Source organism: Microcebus murinus, chromosome 16 (assembly GCF_040939455.1).
Source record: "Microcebus murinus isolate Inina chromosome 16, M.murinus_Inina_mat1.0, whole genome shotgun sequence".
NCBI lineage: Eukaryota > Metazoa > Chordata > Mammalia > Primates > Cheirogaleidae > Microcebus > Microcebus murinus.
The window spans coordinates 30,166,435-30,180,892 of NC_134119.1; the positions used below are offsets into that span (position 1 = coordinate 30,166,435).

The window sequence follows — 14,458 nt, forward strand, 5'->3', positions numbered from 1 at the left end:
GGAGAATGAGAATAAAGAAATGTGAGGCCAGGAGCAGTGGCTCACGCCTGTAATTCTAGCACTCTGGGAGGCCGAGGTGGGCAGATTGCTCAAGGTCAGAAGTTCAAAACCAGCCTGAGCAAGAGCGAGACCCCATCTCTACTATAAAAAATAGAAAGAAATTAATTGGCCAACTAATATATATATAGAAAAAAAATTAGCCAGGCATGGTGGCGTATGCCTGTAGTCTCAGCTACTCGGGAGGCTGAGGCATTAGGATTGCTCGAGCCCAGGAGTTTGAGGTTGCTGTGAGCTAGGCTGACACCACAGCACTCACTCTAGCCTGGGCAACAAAGCGAGACTGTCTCAAAAAAAAAAAAAAAAGACTTGTGGTTCTGCACTTTGGGCACCCATCCCACAGAAATATTCACACATATGAGTACGAGGAGGTCGTAAGAATGTTCACTGCAGCATTGTTCATAGGGGTGAAAAATGAGAACGATTAAAATGCTCAGCAATAGGAAATAGGTTAACTAAAAGAAGATATTAATACATTCAGATCAGCCACAGTGGCTCACACCTATAATCTCAGCACTTTGGAAGGCCAAAGCAGGAGGATCACTTGAATCTAGGAGTTCCTGGGCAACATACCATTATCCTGTCTCTATAAAAAATAAAAAAATCAGCCAGGTATGGCTGTAGTCCCAGCTACTTGGGAGGCTGAGGCAGGAGGATTGCTTGAGCCTAGGAGTTTGAGGTTGCTGTCTGTTATGATGATGCCACTGTACTCTAACCCAGGCAAAAGAGCAAGATTTTGTCCCAAAAACAACAATAACAAAAACATTTCTAGAAATAGGAAATAAAAAGGTTGTATAAAATATAAGCCACAAATGGTTAAAATGATAAATTTCTTTCTTTTTTTTTTTTTTTTGAGACAGAGTCTCACTTTGTTGCACAGGCTAGAGTGAGTGGCGTGGCGTCAGCCTAGCTCACAGCAACCTCAAACTCCTGGGCTCGAGCGATCCTTCTGCCTCAGCCTCCCGAGTAGCTGGGACTACAGGCATGCGCCACCATGCCAGGCTAATTTTTTATATATATATCAGTTGGCCAATTAATTTCTTTCTATTTATAGTAGAGACGGGGTCTCGCTCTTGCTCAGGCTGGTTTTGAACTCCTGACCTCGAGCAATCCGCCCGCCTCGGCCTCCCAAGAGCTAGGATTACAGGCGTGAGCCACCGCGCCCGGCCTAATTTTTTTTGTATATATATTTTTAGTTGGTCAATTAATTTCTTTCTATTTTTAGTAGAGATGGGGTCTCGCTCATGCTGGTTTTGAACTGCTGACCTTGAGCAATCTGCCCGCCTCAGCCTCCCGGAGTACTAGGATTACAGGCTTGAGCCACCATGCCAGGCCGGTAAATTTCATATTATACACATTTATCATAATAAAAAAGGCCCCATTTAAAAAAATTATTAGATTTTAGAGACACTGTCAAATTATTATAAAAGTTTCTGAATGCTTACTCTCAATTTCTGTAGTCATTGTAGAGGGGACAAGAGGACAGTTTGGGGACTGAACCCAGGATGCAGACTGAACTTTACTGCAGCCTCTACTATGCTCTGCAGCCTGGGTTCCCTCTCCAGACAGTGAGTCCCACCCACGTCTGGCTCATGACTGAAAAAATGCTCCCGCTCAGTGCCTTGAGCATACTTTGATGATTCATGCTTTGATGATTCATATTCAAGATAATGTCTCTGGCCATGGCTGCTAGGGGAGGTTACTCACCATTTGGAACCAGGAGGAGGCTTTTCACAATGCTTCTGAGGGGGCCAAGACTGATCTGATTGGTGGTGGCAAATTCAGACAGCTGAGCCAGAAACCTTTCTACCTGCAGAGAGGGAACAGCACAAGCAAGGCCTTCACTTTCTGAGCATCTCAGGACCATAGACCCATGCTCAAGAACTCACCTCATCACAAAATGCTTTTACCTCTTTTGGCTCAGTTAGGAAGTGGAAAAGCACTTCTGTCAGGGCTGAGAACTGCTGTCAAGAAAATAGCACAGAATATCAGTAAAATTTCTACTCCTGGGTGAGTGTGCCACATCCCCTCCAACTATAGACCCTTGAGAGAGACTAACAACTAACAGGTGTTGATATCTGTTTTGATCATCTTAAAGTTACAAATGTTCACAATACCCACCACAAGTGTCAATATATCTGTGTTACTAAATAGTCTGAAAAACACAAATATTTTATTGGGATACTTGGGAGATATATACACTGAGATTGTGAGCATAAGCAAGCAGATGCACATATATGTCTCTAGGATCCGAATACATGCATGCACACACACACACACACACACACACACACACACATGCACAGAGAGGAAAAGGTCTCAAAGAGGAAATCACCATCACATTAAGAGAAGTTTCTTCTGTGTGGTGAGACTGTGGATGATTTTTTTTTTTGAGACAGAGTCTTGCTTTGTTGCCCAGGCTAGAGTGAGTGCCATGGCGTCAGCCTAGCTCACAGCAACCTCAAACTCCTGGGCTCAAGCGATCCTTTTGTCTCAGCCTACCAAATAGCTGGGACTACAGGCATGCACTACCATGCCCGGCTAATTTTTTAAATATATTTTAGTTGGTCAATTAATTTCTTTGTATTTTTTTTATAGTAGAGACGGGGTCTCGCTCTTGCTCAGGCTGGTTCTGAACTCCTGACCTTGAGCAATCTGCCCGCCTTGGCCTCCCAGAGTGCTGGGATTACAGGCGTGAGCCACCGCGCCCGGCCGGATGATTTTTATTTTCTTCCGATTTGCCTATCCATGTGTTCTGGTCCCCATGCTCCCAGGTCCCCCATAAACACCTTGCTACTTGCATACAAAATAATTTAAAAAAATTTTTTTTGAGACAATGTCTAGCTCCGTCACCCCAGATAAGAGTACAGTGGTGTCATCCCAGTTCACTACAACCTCAAACTCCTGGGCTCAAGGGATTCTCCTGCCTCAGCCTCCCGAGTAGCTGGTACTATAGGCACAGACTACCACACCTGGCTAATTTTTCTATTTTTAATAGAGACAGGGTCTCCCTCTTGGCTTAGGCTGGTCTCAAACTCCTGAGCTCAAGCAACCCTCCGTCAGCCTCCCAGAGTGCTAGGATTATAGGTGTGAGCTACTGCGGCTGGCAAAAAAATATTTAGTTTTACCACTTCATTTATACACTATCTTAGAAGAGTCTTATTGTTTTGTGCACATTAATCTTCCTTTCTCTTTCTTGGTACTGTGTGATTGGGGACTGAATGTTTGTGTTGTCCCTGAATTTATATGTTGAAGCCCTAACTCCCAATGTGACAGTATTTGGAGACAGGGCCTGTTAGATAAAAAAGGTTAAGTGAGGTCATAAGAGTGGGGCCCTAACCCCATGGGGCTGGTGCCCTTATAATAGGAAGAGACACCAGAGTTCTTTCTCTCTACCATGTGAGACACAGTGAAAAAGTAGCCATCTACAAGCCAGAAACAGAGACCCTACCAACAAGTGAATTGGCTGGCACTTGGTCTTGGACTTCTATCCTCCAGAACTGTGAGAAATAAAAGTCTGTTGTTTAACCCACCAAGTCATTGGTATTTGGTAGCTCAAGCAGACTCATGTTCCCTCCCAATAGGCAGTGTATATGGGTGGCATAGTGGGAAAAATCAAGATACCAGTGTTTAAAAAACCGAGATGAATCAGAGTTCTGCCATTGACATTTACTATGAACTTGTGCAAAGCACTTAGCCCCTGTGTCTCAGTTCTCACAAAGAAAACAAAGGCAAAATACATAGCTTCCAGAACAACACTAAAGGTAGCATATGTGAAGCCTTTAGCAGGGTACCAAGCTAGAAGCTAAACAAATGGTAGCAATTACCATAGCCATAATTAGAGTCACTATACCCTTTGATCCACCTTCTAGGAGCAATACAACTCCTCCCCTTAGGAGTCCTTATTTTCTATGAACAATACAACATTAAAAAAAAAAAAAAAGATTATAGGCTATGTTAAATGGACCTAACCCTTCCACTATGACACCTTAAATTCTGCATACACATCTGCCAGGGCTCTTTGTTATTTTATTCTAAAATGTATTCTATTTTAAAATATAAAACTAGTTTTTGAAAATATAAAAGTAGGCTAGACCCCATAATATGCCGAAATAAAAAATAAAAAAAAACAGAGAGAAAAAAAAAGTAGGCTGGGGGAGGTGGCTCACGCATATAATCCTAGCATTCTGGGGGGCCAAGGCAGGAGGATTGCTTGAGGCCAGGAGTTTGAGGCTAGCCTGCTCAAGAGTGAGACAACATCTGTACAAAAAATAGAAAATTTAGCCAGGTGTGGTGGCACATACTTGTAGTCACAGTTATGTGAGAGGCCAAGGCAGGAGGATTGCTTGAGGCCAGCAGTTGGAGGTTGCAGTGACCTGTAAGGACACCACTGCACTCCAGCCCAGGCCACAGATAGAGACTCTGTCTCAAAAAAATAAAAAAGTAATATGTGCAAGGTTTTAACACATTTACTGTCATCTGCCATATGAGTTGTATTCAACTCAGGCTAATTTTGAGCCTGGGGCATGTGAAGCAAAACCCTGCAGTTGGTTCATGAAAATCTTACTTGTTGATGTTCTTATTGTTACATTAATATTGACAATTTAATCTAAAAACATGGTTTGCATTGCATATAACTCACACAGAGAAAACAATGAAGAATAACAAATTAGGCCTGGCGCAGCAGCTCACACCCTGGGAGGCCGAGGCGGCCGGATAGCTCTAGATCAGGAGTTCAAAACCAGCCTGAGCAAGAGCGAGACCCTGTTTCTACTATAAATAGAAAGAAATTAATTGGCCAACTAATACATATAGAAAAAATTAGCCAGGCATGGTGGCACATGCCTGTAGTCCCAGCTACCCAGGAGGCTGAGGCAGCAGGATCACTTCAGCCCAGGAGTTTGAGGTTGCTGTGAGCTAGGCTTACCATGGCACTCACTCTAGCCTGGGCAACAGAGTGAGACTCTGTCTCAAAACAACAACAACAACAACAAAAAAAAAGAATAACAAATTAGAAAGGATCATTTTGTTTTAATAAAACATCGTGGCCCCAGGGAAAAGTTTTTTTTCTAGTGTGACAATCAATGTGTTAAAAATATCCAACCATCTGAAGGTCCAGTAACATCAATCCATAAAAAAAGAAAAAAAAAAAGATCCAATCAGTACAAAAGAATATAAAATAAAATGTTTCTCTCCCCCCACCTGCCTCCTAGGTCCTATTCCCTACAAGTAGTTACTGTTAACACCTTCTATGCCCTTATGGTCATTTCATTTTCATTTAATTTTTTAAAATGCAAATGCGATCACACTGAACCTATTCCCTGGACCTTGACTTTTTCCACTCAATTATATTTTAGAGATTAGTTGTGTCAGCAGATATAAATCTATCTGGTTCTTTTAACAACTGCAAGTCAACTGTATAGACAGCATAGTGTATGTGTGTGTTGTTGTTGTTATTAGAAATATTGTTGCAAGGAATATCCTTCCACATGTTTCTTTGTGATATATACAAGTATGTCAGTAAGATAAATTTGTAAAATGTATCCTAGGTCAAAGGATATATGCATTTTAAATTCTGAGATAATGTTGCCAAATTGGCTTGCAAAAAAGTTGCATGGATTTACACTCCCACAAGCCAATGGCATAGAAGTGTAGCCTTTCTCAAAACTTCCTAAATATTCTCTGGAAACATTCTAACGAATGTTGGTCCAGGAGTTGTCTCTCTACAGTAAGATATTGGGTATTAGCCTTGTATAACTGCTGATTCTATATAGTAAAAACAGGAACAGTCAGGACTGGCTTAAGAATGTATCCCCAAATGGTTTCTGAGTTTTCCGTTTTTTATTAATTTTTTTTTTCCTGCAAATCTGTGGAACTGTCAGATCTCTGGCCAACTGTATTTCCTATGCCACCCAGGGCCTTCTAAAAACCCAGCAGTTGACAAGAACTCCAGCTGCTTTTCCATTTCCAGGCCTCAGCCAGCCCAGCATTCAGACCCCAGCTAACTTCCTTTCCAGTCTCTCCCCTCCCCCCATCAAGAGAGTCCTCAAGTTAATCTGATCTGTTGGCTGTTTCTGCCCCCCCCCATCCCTATCTCTCCACCTTTCCAAACCCTCTTTATCCTTCAAAACTCTGCCAAAGATACCATGACACTCCCAACAATAATACCAGCTACTAGGGAGGCTGAAGATAACTTGAGTCCAGGAGTTCAAGGCCAGCCAGGGCAACATAGTGAGACCCTGACTAAAAAAAAAAAAAAAAAAAAGTAAGAGAGGAAAAGAAGAATGAAAAAGAAAGGGATCAGCTGGGCGTGGTGGCTCACACCTATAATCCTAGCTCTCTGGGAGGCTGAGGTGGGCAGATTGCTCAAGTCAGGAGCTCAAACCAGCATGAGCAAGAGACCCCATCTCTACTATAAATAGAAAGAAATTAATTGGCCAACTAAAAACATATAGAAAAAATTAGGCGAGCATGGTGGTGCATGCCTGTAGTCCCAGCTACTCGGGAGGCTGAGGCAGAAGGATTGCTTGAGCCCAGGAGTTTGAGGTTGCTGTGAGCTAGACTGACCCATGGCACTCACTCTAGCCTGTGCCACAAAGTGAGACTCTGTCTCAAAAAAAAAAAAAAAGAAAAAAAGAAAAAAAGAAAGGGATCTACCCATATTCTCAACATCTGAGGCTCCCTTTTGAAACCTTGCCTGAGGGCAGCTAGAGTTTCCAATCCTGATAAGGAACACAAACATGTCTTAGCAGAGAAGCTGCTTCTTAGTATGGCTTTGTATCCTCACAGAAACTTAAATGTTGTAAGTGCACAGTAAGCATTTGCTGAATAAATCTCCCCTAAACACTTTCCCAATCCACCTGCATAGGTGCCTCTCCCTGGAATGCTCACCCACGTATGACTATCTATCCATGTGTATTAAAATCTCAACTATTCTTGCCAGCAAACATATGAAGAAATCCTCAAGGTCATTCTAGACTACAGAAATGCAAATCTGTAAAACAAGGAGATATCACTTTTCACTTATCAGATCTGCAAACACAAAAGTTTGATTAAGATGCCAGTACTGGTGAAAGTACAAGGAAGCAGACAGGCTCCCACATGGTGTTTGAGAGGATACACTGGGACAATCTTTCTAGAGGGCAATTTCATAGCACACATATAATGAAATGATCATATGTCCTGACCTAGTAATCCCATTGCAGAAGGATATCCCTCAAATGTAAATGTACTTCCAAAAAGTAAAAAAAAACAAATTTTTTGAGACACAGTCTTGCACTGTTGCTCAGGCTAGAGTACAGTGGCATCACCATGGCTCACTGCAACCTTAAGCTCTTGAGCTCAAGCAATCCTCCTGCCTCAGACTCCTGAGTAGCTCGGCACGCCACACCATCACACCGAGCTAATTTATTTTTTTTTCTTTTCTTTCTCTCTCTTCCTTCCTTTTCTTTCCCTCCCTCCCTTTCTTTCTCTCTCTCTCTCTTTTCTTTTCTTTTCTTTCTTTCTTCTTTCTTTTTTTTTTTTTAGACAGAGTCTCACTTTTGTTGCCTGGGCTAGAGTGCCTTGGTGTCAGCTTAGCTCACAGCAACCTCAAACTCCTGGGCTCAAGCCATCCTCCTGCCTCAGCCTCCCGAGTAGGTGGGACTACAGGCATGCACCGCCATGCCCAGCTAAATATATATATATTTCTTTTTTTTTTAGTTGGCCAATTAATTTCTTTCTATTTATAGTAGAGACGGGTCTTGCTCTTGCTGGTTTTAAACTCCTGACTTTGAGAAATCCACCGCTTTAGCCTCCCAGAGTGCTAGGATTACAGGCTTGAGCCACCCCGCCTCTTTCTTTCTTTTTTTTGTGGAGAAGAGGTCTAGTTCTTGCTCAGGCTGGTCTTGAACTTAGGAGCTCAAGCAATCCTCCCACCTCAGCCTCCTAAAGTACTAAGATTACAGGCCTGAGCCACCAGGCCAGCCCCCAAAAGTAAATGTTTTAATTCAGATATGTTCTAGATGCACTTATACAAAGCTGGTCCTTGAAAGCCCTGTTCATAAAAACAAAAAACTCAAAGCAGGACTGGGGCACGGTGGCTCATGCCTGTAATCCTAGCACTCTGGGAGGCCAAGGAGGGCAGATTGCACAAGGTCAGGAGTTCAAAACCAGCCCGAGCAAGAGTGAGACCCTGTCTTTACTAAAATACAAAGAAATTAATTGGCCAACTAAAAATATATAGAAAAAAATTAGCTCGGCATGGTGGCGCATGCCTGTAGTTCCAGCTACTTGGGAGGCTGAGGCAAGAGGACTGCTTGAGCTCAGGAGTTTGAGGTTGCTGTGAACGAGGCTGAAAGGAAGACACTAGCCTGGACAACAGAGTGAGAGACTCTGTCAAAAAAAAAAAAACCTGAAAATAATTTAAGTGGGAACTGGTTAAATAAATTATGATAGATCCATTGCAAGGAATATATCATGTAGATATCTATCAAAAGGAATGCAGATCTGTTTGTGGAGAATTCAGAAAATATCCATCATACGTTATATTTAAAAACAAAAGCAAGATGAAAAAAAATAATTACAGAATGATTCTCTTTTTGTAAAGAAAACATTTTAAAGCCAGGCATGGTGGTACATGTCTGCAGTGCCAACTACTCAGAAGGCTGAGGCAGGAGGAATGATTGAGCACAGGAGTTGGAGGTTGAGCTATGACGACACCATTACACTATAACCTAGACAACAGTGTAAGACCCTGTCTCAATTTTAAAAAGGGGGTGGGCAGGGAAAGCCAACCCTTTACTTCTCTGTTTTTATTCTGTAAACAATAATATTAATAAATAATAAAAAATTGGGGGCTGGGTGCAGTGGCTCATGCCTATAATCTTAGCACTCTAGAAGGCTGAGGCAGGAGGATCACTTGAGCTCAGGAGTTCGAGACCAGCCTGAGCAAGAGTGAGACCTCTTCTACACACACACACACACACACACACACACACACACACAGAAATGAAAAGAAAGAAAAATTAGCTGGATGTGGTGGCATACCCTGCCCAGCTACTGAGGAGGCTGAAGCAGGAGTATTACTTGAGCCCAGGAGTTGAGGCTGCTGTGAGCTAGGCTGACACCCTGGCACTCCAGGCCTGGCAACAGAGCAAGATGCTACCTGAAAAAAAAATTTTTTTTTTGAAGGATACCCATATATATGCTGGAGAAATGAAGACTTTTTTTTTTTTTTTTTTTTAGCGACAGTGTCTTGCTCTTGCTCAGGCTGGTCTTGAACTCCTGAGCTCAAAGAATTCTCCCACTTAGGCCTCCCAGAGTGCTAGGATTACAGGTGTGAGCCACCGCGCTGGGCCCAAGACTATTTTCTTCTATAAAAATACACAAGAAACTATGAAAATGATGACTTCTGGGAATAAGAGAACATCTTATTTTACTTTTATACCTTTGTATACAGTTTGAATTTTCTAACTATGTATATTGCTTGCATTTCTAACTAGGTGAGAGGATTGGACCATTTGTTTTCTTCTTCTTTTTTTGGACATAGGGTTTTGCTCTGTCACCCAGGCTAGAATGCAGTGGTGTCATCATAGCTCACAGCAACCTCAAACTCCTGGGTTCAAGGGATCCTCCTGCCTCATCCTCTTGAGCAGCTGGGACTACAGGCATGTGGGCCCCCACACCCAGCTAATTCTTCTATTTTTTGTAGAGATGGAGGTCTGTGTTGCTCAGGCTGGTCTTGAAATTCCAGGCTCAAGGGATCCTCCTGACTCAGCTTCTCAGAGTGCTGGGATCACAGGTGTGCGCCACTGCATCTGACATTATCTTCTTTATACTTTTCTGAATTTATTTTCTCATTCTAAAAATTGTTGTTTTAAACATTTTTTATTTTTATTTTTTAGAGACAGGGTCTTGCTTTATTGCCTGGCTTGAGTACAGTGTTGTCATCATAGCTCACTGCAGCCTCAAACCCCTGGGCTCAAGTGTTCCTCCCACCTCATCCTCCCAAGTATCCTAAGACTACAGGATCGCACCATCATGCCTGGCTAATTTTTTTTATTTTTGTAGAGACAGGGTCTTGCAATGTTGCCCAGGGTGGTCTCAAACTCCTGGCCTCAAGTGATCCTCCCTGTCCAGCCTCTCAAAACACTGAGATTACAGGCATCAGCCACCATGCCTGGCCCTCATTAACATTTTCATATGGATTAGATATTGAAATATAGATTCAAAAAAATACTATCATATGCCACATAATGACTTTCAATGAACAATGGACCACATATAAGACAAGAGTCCCATAAGATTATAATGGAGCTGAAAAACTATCACCTAGTGATGTTGTAGTCATCCAAATGTCGCAGCACAATGCATTACTCATGTGTCTGTAGTGATGCTGGTGTAAATAAATAAACCTACTGTGCTGCCAGTCGGATAAAAATATAGGAATACTATTATGTACAGTAGATAATATTTAACAATTGTAATAAATGACTACCTTACTAGTTTATGGATTTACTATACTATAATTTTTATGTGCTTATCTTAGTTTTAACAAAAAGATTTAAAAAGTAAAAAAAAAAAGGCCAGGCACGGTGGCTCATGCCTGTAATCCTAGCACTCTGAGAGGCCGAGGCAGGTGGATTGCTCGAGGTCAGGAGTTCAAAACCAGCCTGAGCAAGAGCAAGGCCCCATCTCTACTGTAAAGAGAAAGAAATTAATTGGCCAACTAAAAATCTATAGAAAAAATGAGCCGGGCATGGTGGCGCATGCCTGTAGTCCCAGCTACTTGGGAGGCTGAGGCAGCAGGATTGCCTGAGCCCAGGAGTTTGAAGTTGCTGTGAGCTATGCTGATGCCATGGCACTGGCTCTAGCCTGAGCAACAAAGCGAGACTCTTTCTCAAAAAAAAAAAAAATTAAAAAATGGAGATGGTGCTAGGCACAGTGGCTCACGCCTGTAATCCTAGCACTCTTGGAGGCCAAGGTAGGTGGATTGTTTGAGCTCAGGAGTTTGAGACCAGCCTGAGCAAGAGCAAGACCCCATCTCTACTAAAAAAAAGCAGAAATTAATTGGCCAACTAAAAACATATATAAAAAATTAGCCAGGCATGGTGGCACATGCCTGTAGTCCCAGCTACCCGGGAGGCTGAGGCAGAAGGATTGCTTGAGCCCAGGAGTTGGAAGTTGCTGTGAGCTAGGCTGACGCCATGGCATTCTAGCCCAGGCAAGAGTGAGACTCTGTCTCAAAAAAAAAAAAAAAAAAATGTAGATGGGGGGGGGGCACTGGTAAATGTAGCATTCTAGGAGGCCTAGGTAGGAGGATTGCTTGAGCTCAGGAGTTGGAGACCAGCCTCAGCAAGAGGAAGACACTGTTTCTAATAAAAATAGAAAAGAAAAAAAAACTAGCTGGGCATGGTGGCACATGCCTGTAGTCCCATCTACTTGGGATGCTGAGGCAGGAAGATCTCTTGAGCCAGGCATTTGAGCCTGCAGTAATCTATGACCAGGCAGCTGCACTCTAGCCAGGGCAACAAAGTGAAACCCTGTCTCAAAAAAAATAAAATAAAAATAAAAATAGAGAGAAGAAAGTATTTTCGTGCAGTTGTACAATGTGTTTGTGTTTTTAAGCTAACTGTTATTGCAAAAGTGCCAAAATTTTTTTTAAAAATTAAAAAGTTGGCCGGGCGCGGTGGCTCAGGCCTGTAATCCTAGCACTCTGGGAGGCCAAGGCGGGCGGATTGCTCGAGGTCAGGAGTTCAAAACCAGCCTGAGCAAGAGCAAGACCCCGTCTCTACCATAAAAATAGAAAGAAATTAATTGGCCAACTAATATATATAGAAAAAATTAGCCGGGCATGGTGGTACATGCCTGTAATCCCAGCTACTCGGGAGGCCGAGGCAGGAGGATTGCTTGAGCCCAGGAGTTTGAGGTTGCTGTGAGCTAGGCTGACACCATGGCACTCACTCTAGCCTGGGCAACAAAACGAGACTCTGTCTCAAAAAAAAAAAAAAAAAAATTTAAAAAGTTTATGAAATAAAAAGTTATAGTAAGCCAAGGCTAATTTATTATTGAAGAAAGGAAAACATTTCTTTTTTTTAGAGATGGTGTCTCATGATGTTTTCTAGGCTGGAGTGCAGTGGCCATTCACAGGCATAATCAGAGTATACCACAACCTCTAACTCCTAGGCTTAAGTGATCTTCCTGCCTTAGCCTCCCAAGTAACTGGGAATATAGGATGTACCACTGTACCTGGCTAGAAAAATACTTTTTAAAATAAATTCAGTGTAGCCTAAGGGTGCAGTGTTTTCATATAAAGTCTACAGTAGTGTACAGTAATGTCCTACATAGGCCTTTCACACTCACTCAATGATTCACTCGGAACAACTTCCATTTCTGCAAGCTCCACTCATAGTAAATACCCTATATAGGTGTACCTTTTCTTTTAGCTATCTTTTATAGTGCATTTTTACTGTACCTTTACTACGTTTAGATACACAAATATTACCATTGTGTTACAACTGCCTACAGTATTCAGTGCAGTTAACATGCTGTACAGGCTTGCAGCCTAGGAGCCTCCTATGGCCCTAAGTGTGTAGTAGGTTTGTGGAAGTACATTTTATGATGCTTGTACGATGACAAAATCACCTAGCAATGCAGTTCTCAGAATATTCCCCTCATTAAATGACACAAGATTATATATGACAATGAATTTCGCATTTATTTTTCAATTTTAAATGTGGCTACTAGAAAATATAAAGTTAGACACGTGGCTTACAATTTATTTCTATTGGATAACTCAAGCTTATAACATTTTAGTATTATAATCATCATTATAAGTTTGGCTTTTATTCCACAGACAAGCCTACTGCATGCGTGGGCAGTTGCGGGGGATACTGCGATGAAAGAGAGAGGCCCCATCTCTTGGGAGGTTACAACTTAGTGGGGGAAATACACGCAGCTTTACAGTGGTGATGAGAAGTGTTATTTAAACCTATTTATTTCTCCTGCCTTGGTGGCATGAAAGGGGCATTCCAAACAGCACAGGAGCAGGAAGCCTCCAAGGTTAACTTGGAGCCTGAGTAGGGAGAGAAAGGCTCTGCCATCGCCACCGCCATGAAGGACGGGGCCGCCGCGGTGCGCAGTGTCTGTGGTTTCTCTCCACTGAGACTTCCAGGAACTGCCCTTAACCGGGAGGCGGCGTCACCAGTAGCCCTGCCGCAGACGCTGGGCTCCGCTCCGGCCCAGGAGCCTCACTCTGGCCCGGCTAATACTAGCACCCATTCGGCCCCCAGATTCCCCGCCCCCATGCAGCCCCTAGGACGCCAGGACTCCCCTCAGCGCCCCCAGGCTCCCCGGGCCTCCCCGCCGGACGCCTCCGTTTGGACCCACGTTTGGACCCACCGCTCCCCAAACTCCCTCAGGCTCAGTGCATTCCTTCAGTCCCCAACTCCCGCGCCTCCCCAGAACCTCCCCCGTCGTCCCTCTTCCAAGACCCGGCAAGCCCTCCTCGGCCCCAGGACACCGCCCCCCGCAAGTTCCCTAGTCCCAGCTCTGGAGTCCCCACAAACCCCTCAGGCCCCCTGAGATTCCTCAGCTCCCCAAACTCCCCTCAGCCCAGTCCTGGACCCACCCCACCCGTCCCCGTCGTGCCCCAGACGCCCCCTCGGTCTAGTCCCCCCACTTTCCACAGCCCTCAGATGCCCCTCGGCCGACCCAGCGAACCCCGGGGCCCGGCCTCGCGCGCGCTCTCCCTCATTGCCCGGGCCTCGGCGCCCGAGCCCCGGCCCACCTGCGCGCCCAGCTGGTTCAGCTGCTGCATGTCGCCGCCCACGGCCTCCGGCACGGGGTCCTGTGTGCAGTGCAGGCGGCCCATGCTGCCCGCCAGGCCCCGCCAGCCCGGCCCCGCCAGCCGCCCTGCTCAGCTTCCTCAGCTTCCTCAGCCGCCGCCGCCGCCGGGCAGCGCGTCCGCAGCCGCACTTTCGCCACAGCCGCCCGCCCCGCCGGCCGGGGGCGCCCTCCCGGGCCGTGAACGCGCAGCCACTGGGCTTCGTGGGGGGCTAAGGGGCAGCACAGAACCCCGCTGGGTGACCCCTGGCCACAGTGCTTGGCCTCTCTGAGCCTCAGTTTCACTAGCAGTGAAAAACGATACCTGGGGTGTCTGCTTAAATGATTTAATCCTCCAAAACCGTTTGGAGCAGAGCCTGGCACGCAGGAGGTATTCAATCAATGGCTACCTGCCAGTATTGTTGTCATTGTGGTTATTATGCATTCAGCAAATATTTATTTACTTATTTATTTTTATTTTTAATTCAGCAAATATTTATTGCACGCCTACTAGATGCCAGGCGCTGGGGACAGGGAAGGGAAAAAGGCAGGGCAGGGTGACCCTCAAGGGGTGAGGGCAGAGGAGGGCATCAGCATC

General features: G+C 44.4%; 1 protein-coding gene across 8 annotated transcripts in view; it reads right to left on the minus strand.

Moving 5' to 3' along the window:
• The window catches only part of COMMD7 (COMM domain containing 7), a 77,272-nt gene extending 63,239 nt beyond the window's left edge, over positions 1 to 14,033 (minus strand). Inside the window, exons 1-3 of one of the 8 annotated variants that reach the window (XM_076011030.1) lie at positions 13,826 to 14,026; positions 1,947 to 2,021; positions 1,765 to 1,867 (exon numbers count right to left, since the gene is read on the minus strand). In XM_076011030.1, the coding sequence (XP_075867145.1) occupies positions 1,765 to 1,867; positions 1,947 to 2,021; positions 13,826 to 13,909 (262 nt within the window). In that variant the 5' untranslated portion in view covers positions 13,910 to 14,026. Of the gene's footprint in view, positions 1 to 1,764; positions 1,868 to 1,946; positions 2,022 to 13,825 lie in introns of all 8 variants that reach the window. The other 7 variants (XM_076011027.1, XM_076011026.1, XM_076011029.1 and 4 more) reach the window with 7 other exon arrangements.
• Positions 14,034 to 14,458: the final 425 nt, after the last annotated feature.